Here is a 14,663-nt window from a genome sequence, read left to right as displayed (position 1 = left end):
ATGGACACCCCAACATCGACCCGAGTTGCTTGGCATCCCCCACCTGATGGCTGCGTGAAAATAAACTTTGACGGAGCAACTTTCAAGGACATCAATAAGGCTGGTCTTGGAATCGTTATTCGGGATGGGTCTGGACAGGTGCTGGCATCCCTATCAGAGCAGATTCAACTACCCTACTCATCGGACCTGGTTGAAGCAATGGCAGCGGCAAGAGCTATCTATTTTGCTACAGAACTTGGTTTTTCTAGTTACATCTTGGAAGGTGATTCAGAACTAATAATCAAGGCACTAAAGAATGAGGAAGACTCACTTGCACCCTTTGGTCACATCCTAGCTGCAACCAAAACCTCAACAGATGTCAGTTGTATTTCATTTTCCCACATTCGTAGACTTGGCAATTCTATTGCTCACAACCTTGCAAAACATGCACGACATGTTGCGGATTTAAAGGTGTGGATGGAGGATGTTCCTCCACACCTCTATTCTGTATTGTTATCCGACCATGGTTGATTTTCTTTAATGAAATTCCAGTCTTGTTTCTCAAAAAAAAAAATAATAATATAAAATTTTTTGTAAAAAATGTACAATATTTTTTATATTTTGTAAATGTGGACAACACTGTATGCTTTTATTTGGTTTACAATATAAAAGTTACATTATTTATACAATGTAAACCTACAATTATCTATTTAAATTAAGATAACTTTCCCTTTTCTTTTTTCTCACTTAGCGAATCTTAGAAGGTTACATGATAGCCTTGCACTATGTGTGAGGTACATCATTAAAAACATATTTTTATAATCGTAGAGTAATCGAAATTATTAGAGAATATGATACCAAAACCACTGAAACATTTATACATTCTATGCAACATTTCACTCAATAAATAGAAATTGAAAACAAATTAAAACTGTGGAGGCCAGTTAATCAATAATTGTTAAAACCGTGTTAATTAGGCCTATGGCCCATCCGAAGATGTTAAACCATCTGAGGAGGCCCACATAAGGTTATAAGGGGAACCAAATGAGAAGAGGGGTAGATATCACATGAGATGGGTCCAGTATTCATCCGAGGACAAAATCCTTCTCGGCAATATGTGTCCGAGGACGACTTGAACGCCGTATTGTTACAAACACACTTCGAAACTACATTACCACTAAAGGTGGGACATGGGGCCAAAGGTAAGAAAGAAAAGATAAACAAATATCTTTAACAACTGCTGTCTTTGCATTAATTGCCTCTCAACCAACTCTCTGGCCGAATTAATGTGGAGGTGATGCCTGAATAGTGATGAAGCAGCCTTACAGCTGCTAGTTGAAGGTTCCAGGAAGTGTTGGATGGGATAGGAAGGGATCTCCTGAATCCAACCTACACGTGTGTGGTGAAGATGACACTAAGTGGGCAATATATAACATGGAAGAATGCATTGAGAAAGAAAAGATCGGAACTTCTAAACAATTGATGCTTAGAAGAAAATCTTACGAAATAAAGAACTTAGCTTGTTTCAAGGATAAATTGATAGTAGCACTTGTATTAATCCATCTAGAAATTTAATCGTTTTTCTTCTGAGGTTAATCTAGTTCTTTTATATCCTCGCTCTACAAATTTATTGTTTGGGTCTTTAGCGTTCGAACCTAATACGAGTTTGGGATCGATACAAATTGAGTCCTTACAATTGGGGCTGTCTGTGGGAAGAGCTTGATTTAAATTAAAAGAAATCTGGTTCAACGTTCATGATGGAGGAAGCAGGTCCACATCAATACACAGCAGGACCACACCAGGTAGATGCCAACCCACACCAAGCAGAGTCAAGAGGTTCTCAGCATGGTAATCCGCATCGGAGTCTCGAACGGAGAGAAGGCCATGAGGGGAGTGTGCGCATAACTCATACCACCAAAAGTCACTCTCGTGGGAAGAGTCATGTTTCCCATGCAAAGAATGACAGGAACCTGCAACGTGAAATTGACGAGTTGAAAAGAGAGTTGCGTCACGCCTGGCGAGGATGTTCCCTGCCTAGCTCCACACCATCATTCGAAGAGACGGATGGAGCTAGTTATAGGCGGAGATCCAGAACTCTGCCTAGTGAGACTTTTTCCTATGAAGAGGAGTGCAACCATCAACATAGGTGCAAAAGCCCGCCTCGTAGGGGCTTAGGGAACAACGCCATGAACAAAGCGTTAAGCCAAGTCTCCAAATCACCCTTCACAAGAAATATAGAAGACGCGATTCTTCCTTGACGATTCCATCAGCCTACATTCACCCTATATGACGGTCGGAAAGACCCAGTAGAACGCGCTAGCCATTTTCGCCAAAGGATGGCTATCTACTCCAGAGATGAGGCCTTGATGTGCAAGGTCTTTCCATTAAGTTTGGGTCTGGTGGTGATGAGATGGTTTAACGGCTTAAGGGCCAACTCTATTGAGTCCTTCAAAAAGCTTACCTGGGCCTTTGGCGCTCGCTTTATCACTTGCAGTAGGGTTCCTCGGCCTTTGGGATCCTTGCTGACTATGTCTATGCGAGAGGGCGAGACTCTTAAAACTTATTCAGATAGATACTGGGAAATGTTTAATGAGATAAAGGGAGAGCATGATGATGTGGCTATAAGTACTTTCAAGGCTAGTCTTCCAGCCGAGCATGATTTAAGGAAATCTCTAACTGGTAAACCTGTTACCAGTGTACACCAATTGATGGATAGGATTGACAAGTACAAAAGAATAGAAGAAGACTAACTTTAGGGAAAAGGAAAGACTAAGATAATCCCTCAGGAGATGAGGGATTTCAGGCAAGATTGTTACAATAGTAACCGAACTCGGAAAGACTTCATTGGGCAGTCAGGTTCTACTAACACTCAGATGGTTCATGCAGTGTTTCGGAAGCCAGTGCAGCAAGTATTTGAGAAAATAAAGAATGAGCCCTTTTTTAAATGGCCAAACAAGATGGTAAGAGAGCCTAAGAGACGCAACCAAAATCTTTATTACCACTATCATTAGGATCATGGACACACGACGGAGGATTGCAGAAATTTATGGGACCATTTGGAGCAGTTAGTCTGAGAGGGAAAATTGAAGCAACTCTTATATCATTCCAGTGGTAGGGTAGGCCAAGCAGGCTCAGAGATGCGTGGGGACGCTTCTTTCAGACTCCTCCTTGGCACAATAAACGTTATTTTTGCCTCCCCAGGGAGGACTGGATCTTATCCTTCCAAGGTACTGTCGGTATTCCGACCTCCAGCCGAGGAGCATTGCCAAGCGTCAAAAAAAGCCAAGGTGGACGTCCCCCTGATTTTGGGCTTTTCGGATGAGGATAAGATTGGAATCATATAGCCCCATGATGATGCTCTGGTGGTCACGTTGAGAATTGGTGGGTACGATGTAAAAAGGGTAATGATTGATCAAGGTAATGTTGTTGATATAATGTACCCAAATTTGTATAAGGGGCTAGGTTTGAAGCCTGAGGACTTGGCAGCCTACAGTTCCCCTCTGGTGAGTTTTGAGGGAAGGATGGTCATTCCAAAAGGATAGATCAGACTATCTATGCAAACTGGTATGGATGTGGTGAAGGTGGACTTCATTGTTGTAGATGTTTTCTCTCCATACACGGCTATTATGGGCAGACCTTGGCTTCATACCCTAGGAGCAGTCTCATTTACTCTACATCAGAAAGTGAAGTACCCATCTAGAGGCCAAGTATTGGAGATAGTAGGAAGCCAGGTTGTAGCTCGACAGTGCCTGGTAGTGGCTATACAACATTGGCTAGAGGCAGAGACCTCGGTTACCGCCGATAATAGATTATAGCAATTAAAACCCCCAGCATTACCCTTAGATGGACCAGCCAACGGGGTAAAATGTGAAGATTTGGAGAGGGTAATTGTTGCTGATGATCCGGAAAGATTTTTCCAGGTTGGGGCTAAACTACCTTTGCAAGAGAAGGAGCGATTGATGGAATTCCTCAGAGAAAATGTGGATGTGTTTGCATGAAGCCCATATGAAGCCCCAGGTGTAGATCCAAATTTCATTTTTCATCGACTCAACGTGAATCCTTCCGTTATTCTGAAAAGATAGCCACCTCGACGACCATCAAAAGAGCATGCCGAAGCTGTCAGAAGTGAGGTGGCCAAGCTCAAGCAGGTTGGGGCTATCAAAGAAGTTTTTTACCCTCAATGGTTAGCCAATATGATGGTGGTAAAGAAGAAGACAGGAAAGTGGCGAGTGTGCGTGGACTTCACGGACCTCAATAAGGCTTGTCCCAAGGATCATTTTCCCATGCCAAAGATAGACCAGTTGGTGGATGCAACCGTTGGTCATCCTCAGATGAGTTTTTTGGATGCCTTTTAAGGATATCACCAAATACCGCTAGCATTGGAAGATCATACCGCTAGCATTGGAAGATCATACCGCTAGCATTGTAAGATCAAGAGAATACGGCTTTTGTCACCCCTATTGGAAATTATCATTATAAAGTGATGCTCTTTGGTTTGAAAAATGCATGATCTATCTATCAACGGATGATGACTAAAATGTTCGAACCGCAACTGGGCAAAAACATTGAAGTCTATATCGATGATATGGTAATGAAGAGTAAAGTGGTGTCTGAGCATGTGGAACATCTTATGAACATCTTTGGAATACTGAGAAAGCATAAGCTATGTCTGAATGCTTCAAAGTGTTCCTTTGGTGTAGGCTCCAGGAGGTTCTTGGGGTACATGGTGACTCATAGAGGAATTGAGGTGAACCCAAATCAGATTAAGGCCATCAACGATTTACAAGCACCTCGGAATCCGAAAGAGGTGCAGAAACTGACTGGAATGACTACTGCTTTGAACTGATTTATCTCCAGGTCGGCTGAGAGGTGCCGTCCCTTTTTCCTTCTATCGCATAAGTGGAAAGGATTTGAATGGACCGAGAAGTGTGCTGTAGCGTTTCAGCAATTGAAAGAGTACCTGTCTAGGTTGCCTATCACGTCTAGTCCTGAGGTGGATGAGGTCCTGTTTGCATATTTGGCAGTTGCCCCTCATGCAGTTAGTTTTGTCTTAATAGAAGAGGACAGTGGTGTCCAAAGACCAGTTTATTACGTAAGTAAGTCCCTTCATGAAGCTGAGGTGAGATACTTATCATTGGAAAAGGCCATTTTGGTGGTGGTTCATGCAACACGTAAACTTCCACATTACTTTCAGGCCCATACTGTGGTTATTTTAACTTAGCTACCTCTCAAGTCCATACTTAGATGTGCAGATTATACTGGGAGAATTGCTAAGTGGGGCACAATCCTTGGTGCTTTCGACATCAAGTATATACCTTGCACCTCTTTGAAAGGCCAAGTCCTTGCTGATCTGGTAGCTGAGTTCACCGAATGTCCAGAAGAAGCTAACATGAAGCAAAGTGACATGGATGAAAAGTTGGTTGGTCTGATTACCACACAAGGCGGTTCCTCCTGGAGAGTATATGTGGACGGAGCAACAAACCAGCGGGGGGCAGGATTGGGGCTAGTTCTAATATCCCCTGAAGAGATCATCATTGAGAAATCCTTGAGGTTGGGATTCTCGACTACTAACAACGAAGCAGAATATGAAACTTTGTTGATGGGAATGAGTATGGTCCAGAAAGTGGGTGGAAAGGTAGTAGAATTATTCTCGGGTTCAAGATTGATAGTCGGCGAAGTGAAAGGAGATCTGGAAGCGCGAGATCCAAGAATGCAGGGATATTAGAGTCAAGTTAGGTGTATGCAAACGAAATTTGAATCTTTTGACTTGTCGCATATCCCTTGAGGTGAAAATACCCACGTCGATTCCCTGGCAACCCTTGCCACCTCTTCAGCACGGAGTTTTCCTTGGGTGATAATCGTCGAAGATTTGTGTACACCCACCCCACCAGGAAAGGACGCACGTCAGGTTCATCAAATCAATCTAGTGTTGACCTGGATGGATCCCATATTGAAATTCCTCGAAAGTGACACCTTACCCGAAGAGAAAATAGAAGCTGAAAAAATACGAAGGAAAGCTCCTCGGTTTTGGTTATCCGAGGACAAAAAGTTATAAAAACGCTATTTTTCTCAGCCGTACCTACTTTGTATACATTCCGAGATGTCAGAGTCACTCCTAGAGGAGTTGTACAAAGGCATTTGTGGAAGTCATACAGGGGGAAGGTCCTTATCGCACTAGGCCATTACTCAAGCATATTTGTGGCCAAATATGCAGAAGGAAGCGCAGGAGTATGTTAGAAAATGTGACTAGTGTCAGAGGTTCACTCCAAACATCCACCAGCCTAGAGGAATTCTTAACCCTCTGTCCTGCCCTTGGCCTTTTGCTTAATGGGGGCTAGATATTGTCGGCCCTTTTCCTAAAGCCTTAGGAAACAAAAAGTATCTGTTGGTTGGTACAGATTATTTTACTAAATGGGTCGAAATTGAACCTTTGACTAACATCAGAGACGTAGATGTTAAGAGGTTTATCTGGAAGAATATTGTTACGCGATTTGGAACTCCGCGCACTCTTGTCTCAGATAACGGCCTTTAAATTTGATAGTAAGACCTTCAGGCAATACTGTTTAGACTTAGGTATAAAGAATAGATATTCCACTCCGGCCTATCCTCAGGGGAATAGGCAAGCTGAAGCTGTTAACAAAGTAATAGTCAATGGACTTAAGAAGAGACTGGATGATGCAAAAGGAAAATGGGTGGAGGAATTGCCACATGTCCTTTGGACCTATCGAACAACGCCTCGACGATTAACAGGAGAGACTCCTTTTTCCATGACCTATGGAGTCGAGGTTGTCATCCTTCTAGAAAATAGATTCCCAACGTTAAGGACTAGTACATTTTCCTCTGACAATAACGATGGGCTGTTGGGGAAAAGTTCAGACTTGATCGAAGAGCGAAGGGAGAATGCAATGGTCCAATTGGCTTACTACCAGCATAAACTCAAGCAAGGCTATGATACTAATGTAAAGTTGAGACCGTTAGCGGTAGGAGATCTGGTGCTGAGGAAAGTTCTAGGAACCACCAAGAATCCAACCTGGGGAAAATTGGGGCCTAATTGGGAAGGGCCTTATCGAATTACTTCAGTAGCCAGAATAGGAGCCTATTATCTGGAAGACCTAGATGAAAAAAGCTGTACTCCATCCTTGGAATGTAAGCAATCTCAAGAGGTATTATTATTAATAAAAGTAATCTAGTTTGGGTTTCTTTTAATTTATGCTAATCATGCATCTTGTGTTTCCATACCCTATGGCATCTTATGAAGTATTAAATAGAAACTAAGTTATGTCAGGTCCTCGGATCACAAGCTTAGTGGAAATTAATACCCTATGACATCTATTGAAGTATTGAACAGAAACTAAGTTATGTCATGTCCTCGAACCACAAGCTTGGTGGAAATTAATACCCTATGACATCTATTGAAGTATTGAATAGAAACTAAGCTATGTCAGGTCCTCGGACCACAAGCTTAGTGGAAATTAATACCCTATGACATCTATTGAAGTATTGAACAGAACAGAAACTAAGTTATGTGAGGTCCTCGGACCACAAATTTAGTGGAAATTAATACCCTATGACATCTATTGAAGTATTGAATAGAAACTAAGTTATTTCAGGTCCTCGGACCATAAACTTAGTGGAAATTAATATCCTGTGAAATCTATTAGGTCATTAAGTGGGTTCCATGGAAACTAATACAGCCTCTCGCTATTAAAATGCTAGTGCCACTTGGGCTTATGCAATCCAGAATAACAAATTCTCAAATATTGTTCTAGGATCACAGGGTTTTTAATTATCTATTGAAGATATAAAACCCAATAAGCCTATGAGCATCATCTAATGTATAACTGAAGTGTTTTAGACCTAACTTTATCCAACTTTTGAACATTCCCTTAAGTTTCAATTTATTAGAAGGAGCACATATGTATCCAAAATGTCTCCCTGAAATCTCACAGTATTAATGTTTATCACCCATTTTAGCTGCCAACTGTTAATGTGTATAAGTTATTTTTTCTCTTGCAAACGAAAGACAGTCAAGATGAATCCATTCAAGCTAAGATAACAGAGCGAACAAGTACAAAAATAAGATAAAACGGCAACAACAATAAGCAAATAGACACAAAGTCCTTACAAAAATCCTAATCAAATTGAAAAATAAGGCCTATTTTTTCAACTTAATTTGGAGCTTGGGAGCTTGGTTGGCTGATTTATCTGCCTCTGAGGTAATGACTCCCTCTTTGTTCTTAGTAGCCCCCTCAGCTGGCATGACTGTGGAAGACAAATCCTGTTGAAAGCCTTGAGAGGCTACCTCTGCCTCAGAAGCTGCTGCAATCTTGTCCAAGGAGGCTTCTTGAGGGGCATTGGTGTCTTTAGCTGGTTTGGTTGGCCAAAGGGAGGAAGATTTTGAGGCAAAACGTCCTGATTAGGATCAGTGGTTGAGGGGGTGTCTTCGGCTAGAGTGGATGGAGGATCCGGGGCATTGCTGTAGGATAGAACACATTTTCTTCCTTTCTTAACTCAGATGAGCCTCAACCCCAACTCGGTTAAGGGCTTCATTCTAGGTTTGGGCGCAGTAAATGCGACACACCATTGACACCTCTGCCTTTAGGGTTTCCTCTATCTCAGCCACCCCGAGGTCGTAACCTTTTTGTTCGGCCTTGTTCGTTGCCTATTCAGCCTCAACCCTTGCCCTCTTGGCTTCCTCCCTGGATTTTTTAGCTTGCTCCCTTAATTTTTGGGTTTCCTCCAAGTGCTTTTTAAGGACCGCCACTTGCTCCGGGTAGCCTTCAATTCTTCATTTGCTTCGCACAAGCACTTTCTCTGGTCCTCGGCTTGCTTTTGGTAGCCTTCCAAGGCCGAGTTAGAGCTTTTGCGAGCTTGCTCCTCAGCAATTAATTTTTTCTTCGTGTTCGCCAAGTTTTGCTCGGATATTGTTAAAGTTTGTACAGCGACGCCCGTCTTTTCCTTTCATCTTCTAACTAATTATAGCAGTTATTGAGCATCTCATCCAGTTTAAAAGTGTTTTGGATAACCTAAAAGGAAGAAATTAACACTACAGTCAGTAAAGAGTACACATCAGTGAGTAATGATCGTAAAAGGAAAAAGAAGATAGTTAGCACTATACCATTCCCAAATATCTTTTATTGTTAAGGATGAGCTCATTCTTCCTTACATTTTTTTATTTCGGCCATGTCCTTTGGGAGTAATAAAGCCTCCTCGACAGCCGAGGCTATGTGGCACCCAATGCCACCGTTGAAGTCCCTAATAGATACATCATCTTGTAGGGGTTCCCCACCGTGTATGGGTACTGGCAGCCAGGCTTGTGGCTTAGGAGGTTGAGTGTCAGACCTCTCCTGGCCTCGCTGAAGAGTATGGCTAGTTTTCTGCTGCTTTGCAGCTTGTTGGGCATCTTCTTCGTGGGTCGAACGAGACTTTCCAATGTCTACCACATCTTTCCCTTTCTGCTCCCTTCACCTTTTCAGTTCGGCAACATTAGCTCTGACCGGCTAGGGAGGTTGATGAGGAGTGGGAGGAGAAGGCCTGATGGGAAAAGGAGGAATCTAGGATTGCGTTGATTTTCCTAGTGCACTTTTCCTAGGCTGATTCTCTGTTAGCTCCATTAGACTTTTCTGGGGCTTCCTTTGTACTCCCATCTCGTCAAGATCTTCCTCGAAGTGTGTAGTTTGATTAAAAATCCCAAAATCGTCCGAGGAGTCTGATAGTTCTACAACTTCCTCTGGATTTTCTTCTTCTTCTTCCTCTTTTTCTTTGTCTTCCCCTTTCTCTTCTACTTCCTCTTCCCTGAGGGCAAGCTGGGATGAAGAGGCTCTTGTTGAGATAGCGGCAACAAAAAGAGGCTTAATGCGGGAGGTGTCCTTAGGAAGTGGAACACCTTCTGGAATGACGAACCCCTGGTAGGCAATGCTAATATGGCGAAACCGAGGATCGCGGGCTCTGATCACGCACTTCAGTGCTTGGAAAGCAAACGAGAGGGGGGTGTATCCGAGAATTAAATGGGTTGTTCGGAGTTGGCTGTCAGCTTCGTTCATTTATATCTCGGTTTGCAATATCCTATCCAAACTTACTTTGTTGACTAAACTAAGTTTGGGCTTGGTAGAACGTCTATCTGCAAAATCATTGAATTGGAATAAAGCGTCATTAAGGATAAGAATACTGAGACTCAAAAAAAAAAAAAAAAAGGGGGAAAATATGTATAAACCGAACGTTATGAATCTATGGCTGCATTCCCACCTGGTTCTCCTTCCTCCATGGGGCATGGCAGACCATCATGCTATTCCCCAGAAAAGATAAGGAAATCATTCTTTAAGTTCTTGTTTGAAGTGGGAAGGCACTGAATTAGCCTCACCGCGGGATACCTCGACTTGAGATAATATCCTTGCTCCTTCAAATGGTTGAGGTTGTACACCCAATTCACATCATGATGGGTCAGGTTTAGGTCCATTCTCTCATTTAAGGCTTCTATACTTCTCAGGACTCTAAACATGTTTGGGGCATACTGAGTGGGGGATAACCTAAAGAACCTAAGGTAATTCCTAGTAATAGTACCCATGGGGATGGTCATCCCGCCTTCTATGAAGGCAATTATGGAAATAACCACTTCCCCTTTTCTTCTAGCGCCGGCCCATTCCCCCTGGGCTGTGTACCTCATACCTACTGTTGGGGGGATCCTAAACTTAGCGCGGAAATTTCTCATACCTTCCTCGGACTCAACCAGACATTGAAACTTACTTACTTTCCCCATTTTCCCAAAGGGTTTTGTAGAAAAATTAACGAGTTTAAGATGAAAGCTGAAAAGGTTTTAAGAAGACTTATAAGTTTGAAAAAGGGTCCTCGGAACAGATTGTAGTATTTGGAGATGCACAAGAAAACAACGAAAAAGGAGAAAGACAGGTTCAGTGTATGAGTTCTAGAATTGTGTGATCGCTGAAGGTAAGAAAGAGAGTTGATTTGAAAATTCCTTTATAGTTGTGCAGAGGTTATGAGCGGAAAAGTTCCTGCTCGCAAAACGAGACAGACCCTCCACCGTTCGATTTACATCTTACCGTTGAATGTGGGGGACTGGGGCGTCACCAAAATTTAATGCTGCCGCGCTCGGGACGTTGAAGCGTCAGGAGCATGCCCAAAACATAAAAGGATATGGGCTGAGGACATCAAAGTCAACATTTTCTCCCGAGGAGTCGAAAAGCAAGATTTTGAGGGGCTATTGTGGGGGCCAGTTAATCAATAATTATTAAAACCGTGTTAATTGGGCCTGTGGCCCATCCGAAGACGTTAAACCATCCGAGGAGGCCCACATAAGGTTATAAGGGAAACCAAATGAAAAGAGGGATATATATCACATGAGATGGGTCCAGTATTCGTCCGAGGACAAAATCCTTCTCAACAATATGTGTCCGAGGATGACCTGAACGCCGTATTGTTACAAACACACTTTGAAACTACATTACCACTAAAGGTGGGACATGGGGCCAAGGGTAAGAAAGAAAAAATAAACAAATATCTTTAACAACTGCTGCCTTAGTATTAATTGCCTCTCAACCAACTTTCTGGCCGTATTAATGTGGAGGTGATGCCTGAACAGTGATGAAGCAGCCTTACAGCTGCTGGTTGAAGGTTCCAGGAAGTGTTGGATAGGACAGAAAGGGATCCCCCGAATCTAACCTACACGTGTATGGTGAAAATGACACTAAGAGGGCAATATATAAAATGGAAGAATGCATTGAGAAAGAAAAGATCAGAACTTCTAAACAATTGATGCTTAGAAGAAAATCTTACGAAATAAAGAACTTAGCTTATTTCAAGGATAAATTGATAGTAACACTTGTATTAATCCATCTAGAAACTTTAAGTTTAATCGTTTTTCTTCTGAAGTTAATCTAGTTCTTTTATATCTACGTTCTACAAATTTATTGTTTGGGCCTTTAGCGTTCGAACCCAATACGAGTTTGGGTTCGATACAAATTGAGTCCTTACAAAAACAAACTTGAATTATATGATATAAAGCTATAAAGAAAGTAAAAGAGTAGATTTTTTTTTTTTTCTTTTTACTTTTTTAATCTCTATCCCCTGTCAATAATTAAACACCCCCAACACACACACACAAGGCCGTGTATTATTATTCTTAAAAATTAGTATATTCCTTGAAATTTCCAAAAGTTTATTAACGTATTTTGGCTATTCCATGATATCTCATTCTACTAAAAATCTTTTAATATATAAGAAACATTTATATTTGTGAATTTGCTGGACTATTTCATCGGCAATGTTGGGTCAAAACTTAATAATTAGACACATAAAAAAAAAAAAAGAATCATTAATTAGTACATTTTATTATTATTCCTACAAAATGAGTACATTCCTTGAAACTTTCAAAAGGGTTTAAACGTACTCGGGCCGTTCTATTTTTCTCATTCTAAAAATAATAATAATAATAATATAAGAAGCAATTATAATTGTGACTTTGCTGGACAGTTTCATCAGCAATGTTGGGTCAAAAAGTAATAATTAGTCACATAAAAAAAAAAATAATAAATAACTAGTACATTGTATTATTATTCCTACAAAATGAGTACATTCCTTGAAACTTCAAAAAATGTATAAACGTATTCTGGCCGTGCTATTTTTTTTATTCTAAAAAATGATAATTTAATATAAGAAACAGTAATAATTGTGAATTTCTTAGAGTTTTTCATCAGCAATGTTGGGTAAAAACTTAATAATTAGTCACATAAAAAATAATTAATAATTAGTACATTGTATTATTATTCCTACAAAATGAGTACATTCATTGAAACTTCCAAAAGTGTATAAATGTATTTTAGCTGTGTTATTTTTCTCATTCTAAAAAACAATAATTTAATATAAGAAGCAGTTATGATTGTGAATTTGTTGGACTGTTTCATTAGCAATGTTGGGTTAAAACTTGATAATTAGTCACATAAAAAAAATTAATAATTAGTACATTGTATTATTATTATTATTATTATTATTATTATTTTTTGATACCTACTAAGAAAGACACAGAGTTTATCAAGATTACAAAAAAGTTGGATCAACCCAACTATGGTGTATTGGCATTCGGATTGCTAATTTTGCAGCAACATAAACAAAATCAAGAACACATTTGGGGACAACTAACAGATTATAAACAAGTCCATTTTGATACAAAAACTCCATATCAGCAATCAAGTATCTCTCCTGCCAAGCTGGATTCTTAGACTAGTTTAAAAGTTGGACTAGATACTTGTTGTTTGTCAAAAACAGATCGAAATCCGTAGGTTTTGGCTGTGATGACTGCTTCCATCAAGGCCTCCTGTACATTGTATTGTTATTCCTACAAAATGAGTACATTCCTTGAAACTTCCAACCCGTGCTATTTTTCTCATTCTAAAAAATAATAATTTAATATTAGAAACAGTTTAATTGTGAATTTGTTGGACGGTTTCATTAGTAATGTTGGGTCAAAATACAATAATCTCAGTACATTGTTTTTTTTTTTTTTTTTTTTTTTATTTATTCCAACAAATTAGTACATTCCTTGAAACTTCCAAAAGTGTATAAAATGTACTATGTTTTTCATTCTAGTAAAAATCATTAACTATAAGAAATAGTTATGAATGTGAATTTGTTGGAATGTTTCCTTAGTAATGTTTACTAATAATACAATAATCAAATATATGCATCCTTCCTCTTGAACTCATAACTGTGGTGGAACTTACATGTTGTGAAAATGAGAATGTCTATATCCAATATTGGGGAGAAAATTGGCTTTTGTCCCTTTCGCGCAAAATTTTCAGTAAAATACCCATGTTCTGAAACTATTTAGGGAAATGCCCTTATTTTAAAAATTGAGTTTTTAAAACTCGAGTTCCAATGAAAAACTCGATTTGCCTAAAATCGAGTTACTTGAAAAAAATTACATGGAACTCGAGTTCCTGAAACTCGAGTTCCATGTAAATTTTTTCAAGTTTTTGCCTATAACTCGATTTTGGGCGAATCGAGTTCTTCATTGGAACTCGATTTTTAAAAAATCGAGTTTCAAACAGGGGTATTTCTCTAAATAGTTTCAGAACAGGAGCATTTTGCTGAAAATTTTGCGCGAAAGTGATATATCCCCATTTTGGCCCCCAATATGTGAGATACCATTTCGTTAGAATACACGTTTTTTGACTTTGTGGTAATAATTCCATAGGGGATATAACACACACACACATACATATATATATAGGACAAAATGGGCTTCTGCCCTTTTCAGAAAAATTAATTAGCCTTTTGCCCTTCTTTCCAAACTAAATAGGGAAATGCCCTTTTTTTGAAACTCGACTTTCTCAAAATCGAGTTAAAAAAACAAAAAATTCTGGAGCTTTATAGTGACGTTTTCAAGGACCTATAGTGACGTTTTTAAGGACCTATAGTGGCATTTTGTAACTTGATATCCATGAAATCGAGTTATAGGCAATTTTATTGCCTATAACTCGATTTCATGGATATCAAGTTACAAAATGCCACTATAGGTCCTTAAAAACGTCACTATAGGTCCTTGAAAACGTCACTATAGGTCCTTGAAAATGTCAATATAGGGCTTAACTCGATTTTGAAAAAGTCGAGTTTCAAAAGAGGGGCATTTCCCTATTTAGTTTGGGAAGAAGGGCAAAAGGCTAATTAATTTC

General features: G+C 39.9%; 2 protein-coding genes across 2 annotated transcripts; both read left to right on the top strand.

The window, feature by feature from the left end:
- LOC126716504 (uncharacterized) lies at window positions 1–510 on the top strand. Its single transcript, XM_050417323.1, has one exon. It carries the CDS (start codon window positions 1–3, stop codon window positions 508–510), a length of 510 nt encoding a protein of 169 aa, XP_050273280.1.
- Window positions 511–6,431: 5,921 nt separating this feature from the next.
- On the top strand, window positions 6,432–9,469 carry LOC126716503 (uncharacterized). Its single transcript, XM_050417322.1, has 2 exons — window positions 6,432–6,971; window positions 9,371–9,469. Exons 1-2 carry the CDS (start codon window positions 6,432–6,434, stop codon window positions 9,467–9,469), a joined length of 639 nt encoding a protein of 212 aa, XP_050273279.1.
- The last annotated feature ends 5,194 nt before the right edge of the window (window positions 9,470–14,663 follow it).

The sequence above is a fragment of the Quercus robur genome, chromosome 3 (genome assembly GCF_932294415.1).
Source record: "Quercus robur chromosome 3, dhQueRobu3.1, whole genome shotgun sequence".
Taxonomy (NCBI): domain Eukaryota; kingdom Viridiplantae; phylum Streptophyta; class Magnoliopsida; order Fagales; family Fagaceae; genus Quercus; species Quercus robur.
The sequence above is the reverse complement of the archived record's forward strand: the minus strand, read 5'-3'. Positions and strand labels throughout refer to the sequence as shown.

Coding starts and splice junctions, on each gene's coding strand:
- LOC126716504 (XM_050417323.1), top strand. CDS start 1: ATGGACACCCCAACATCGACCCGAGTTGCTTGGCATCCCCCACCTGAT.
- LOC126716503 (XM_050417322.1), top strand. CDS start 6,432: ATGTTAAGAGGTTTATCTGGAAGAATATTGTTACGCGATTTGGAACTC. Junction 6,972..9,370: donor CGTTAGCGGTAGGAGATCTG/GTGCTGAGGAAA, acceptor GCTGCTTTGCAG/CTTGTTGGGCATCTTCTTCG.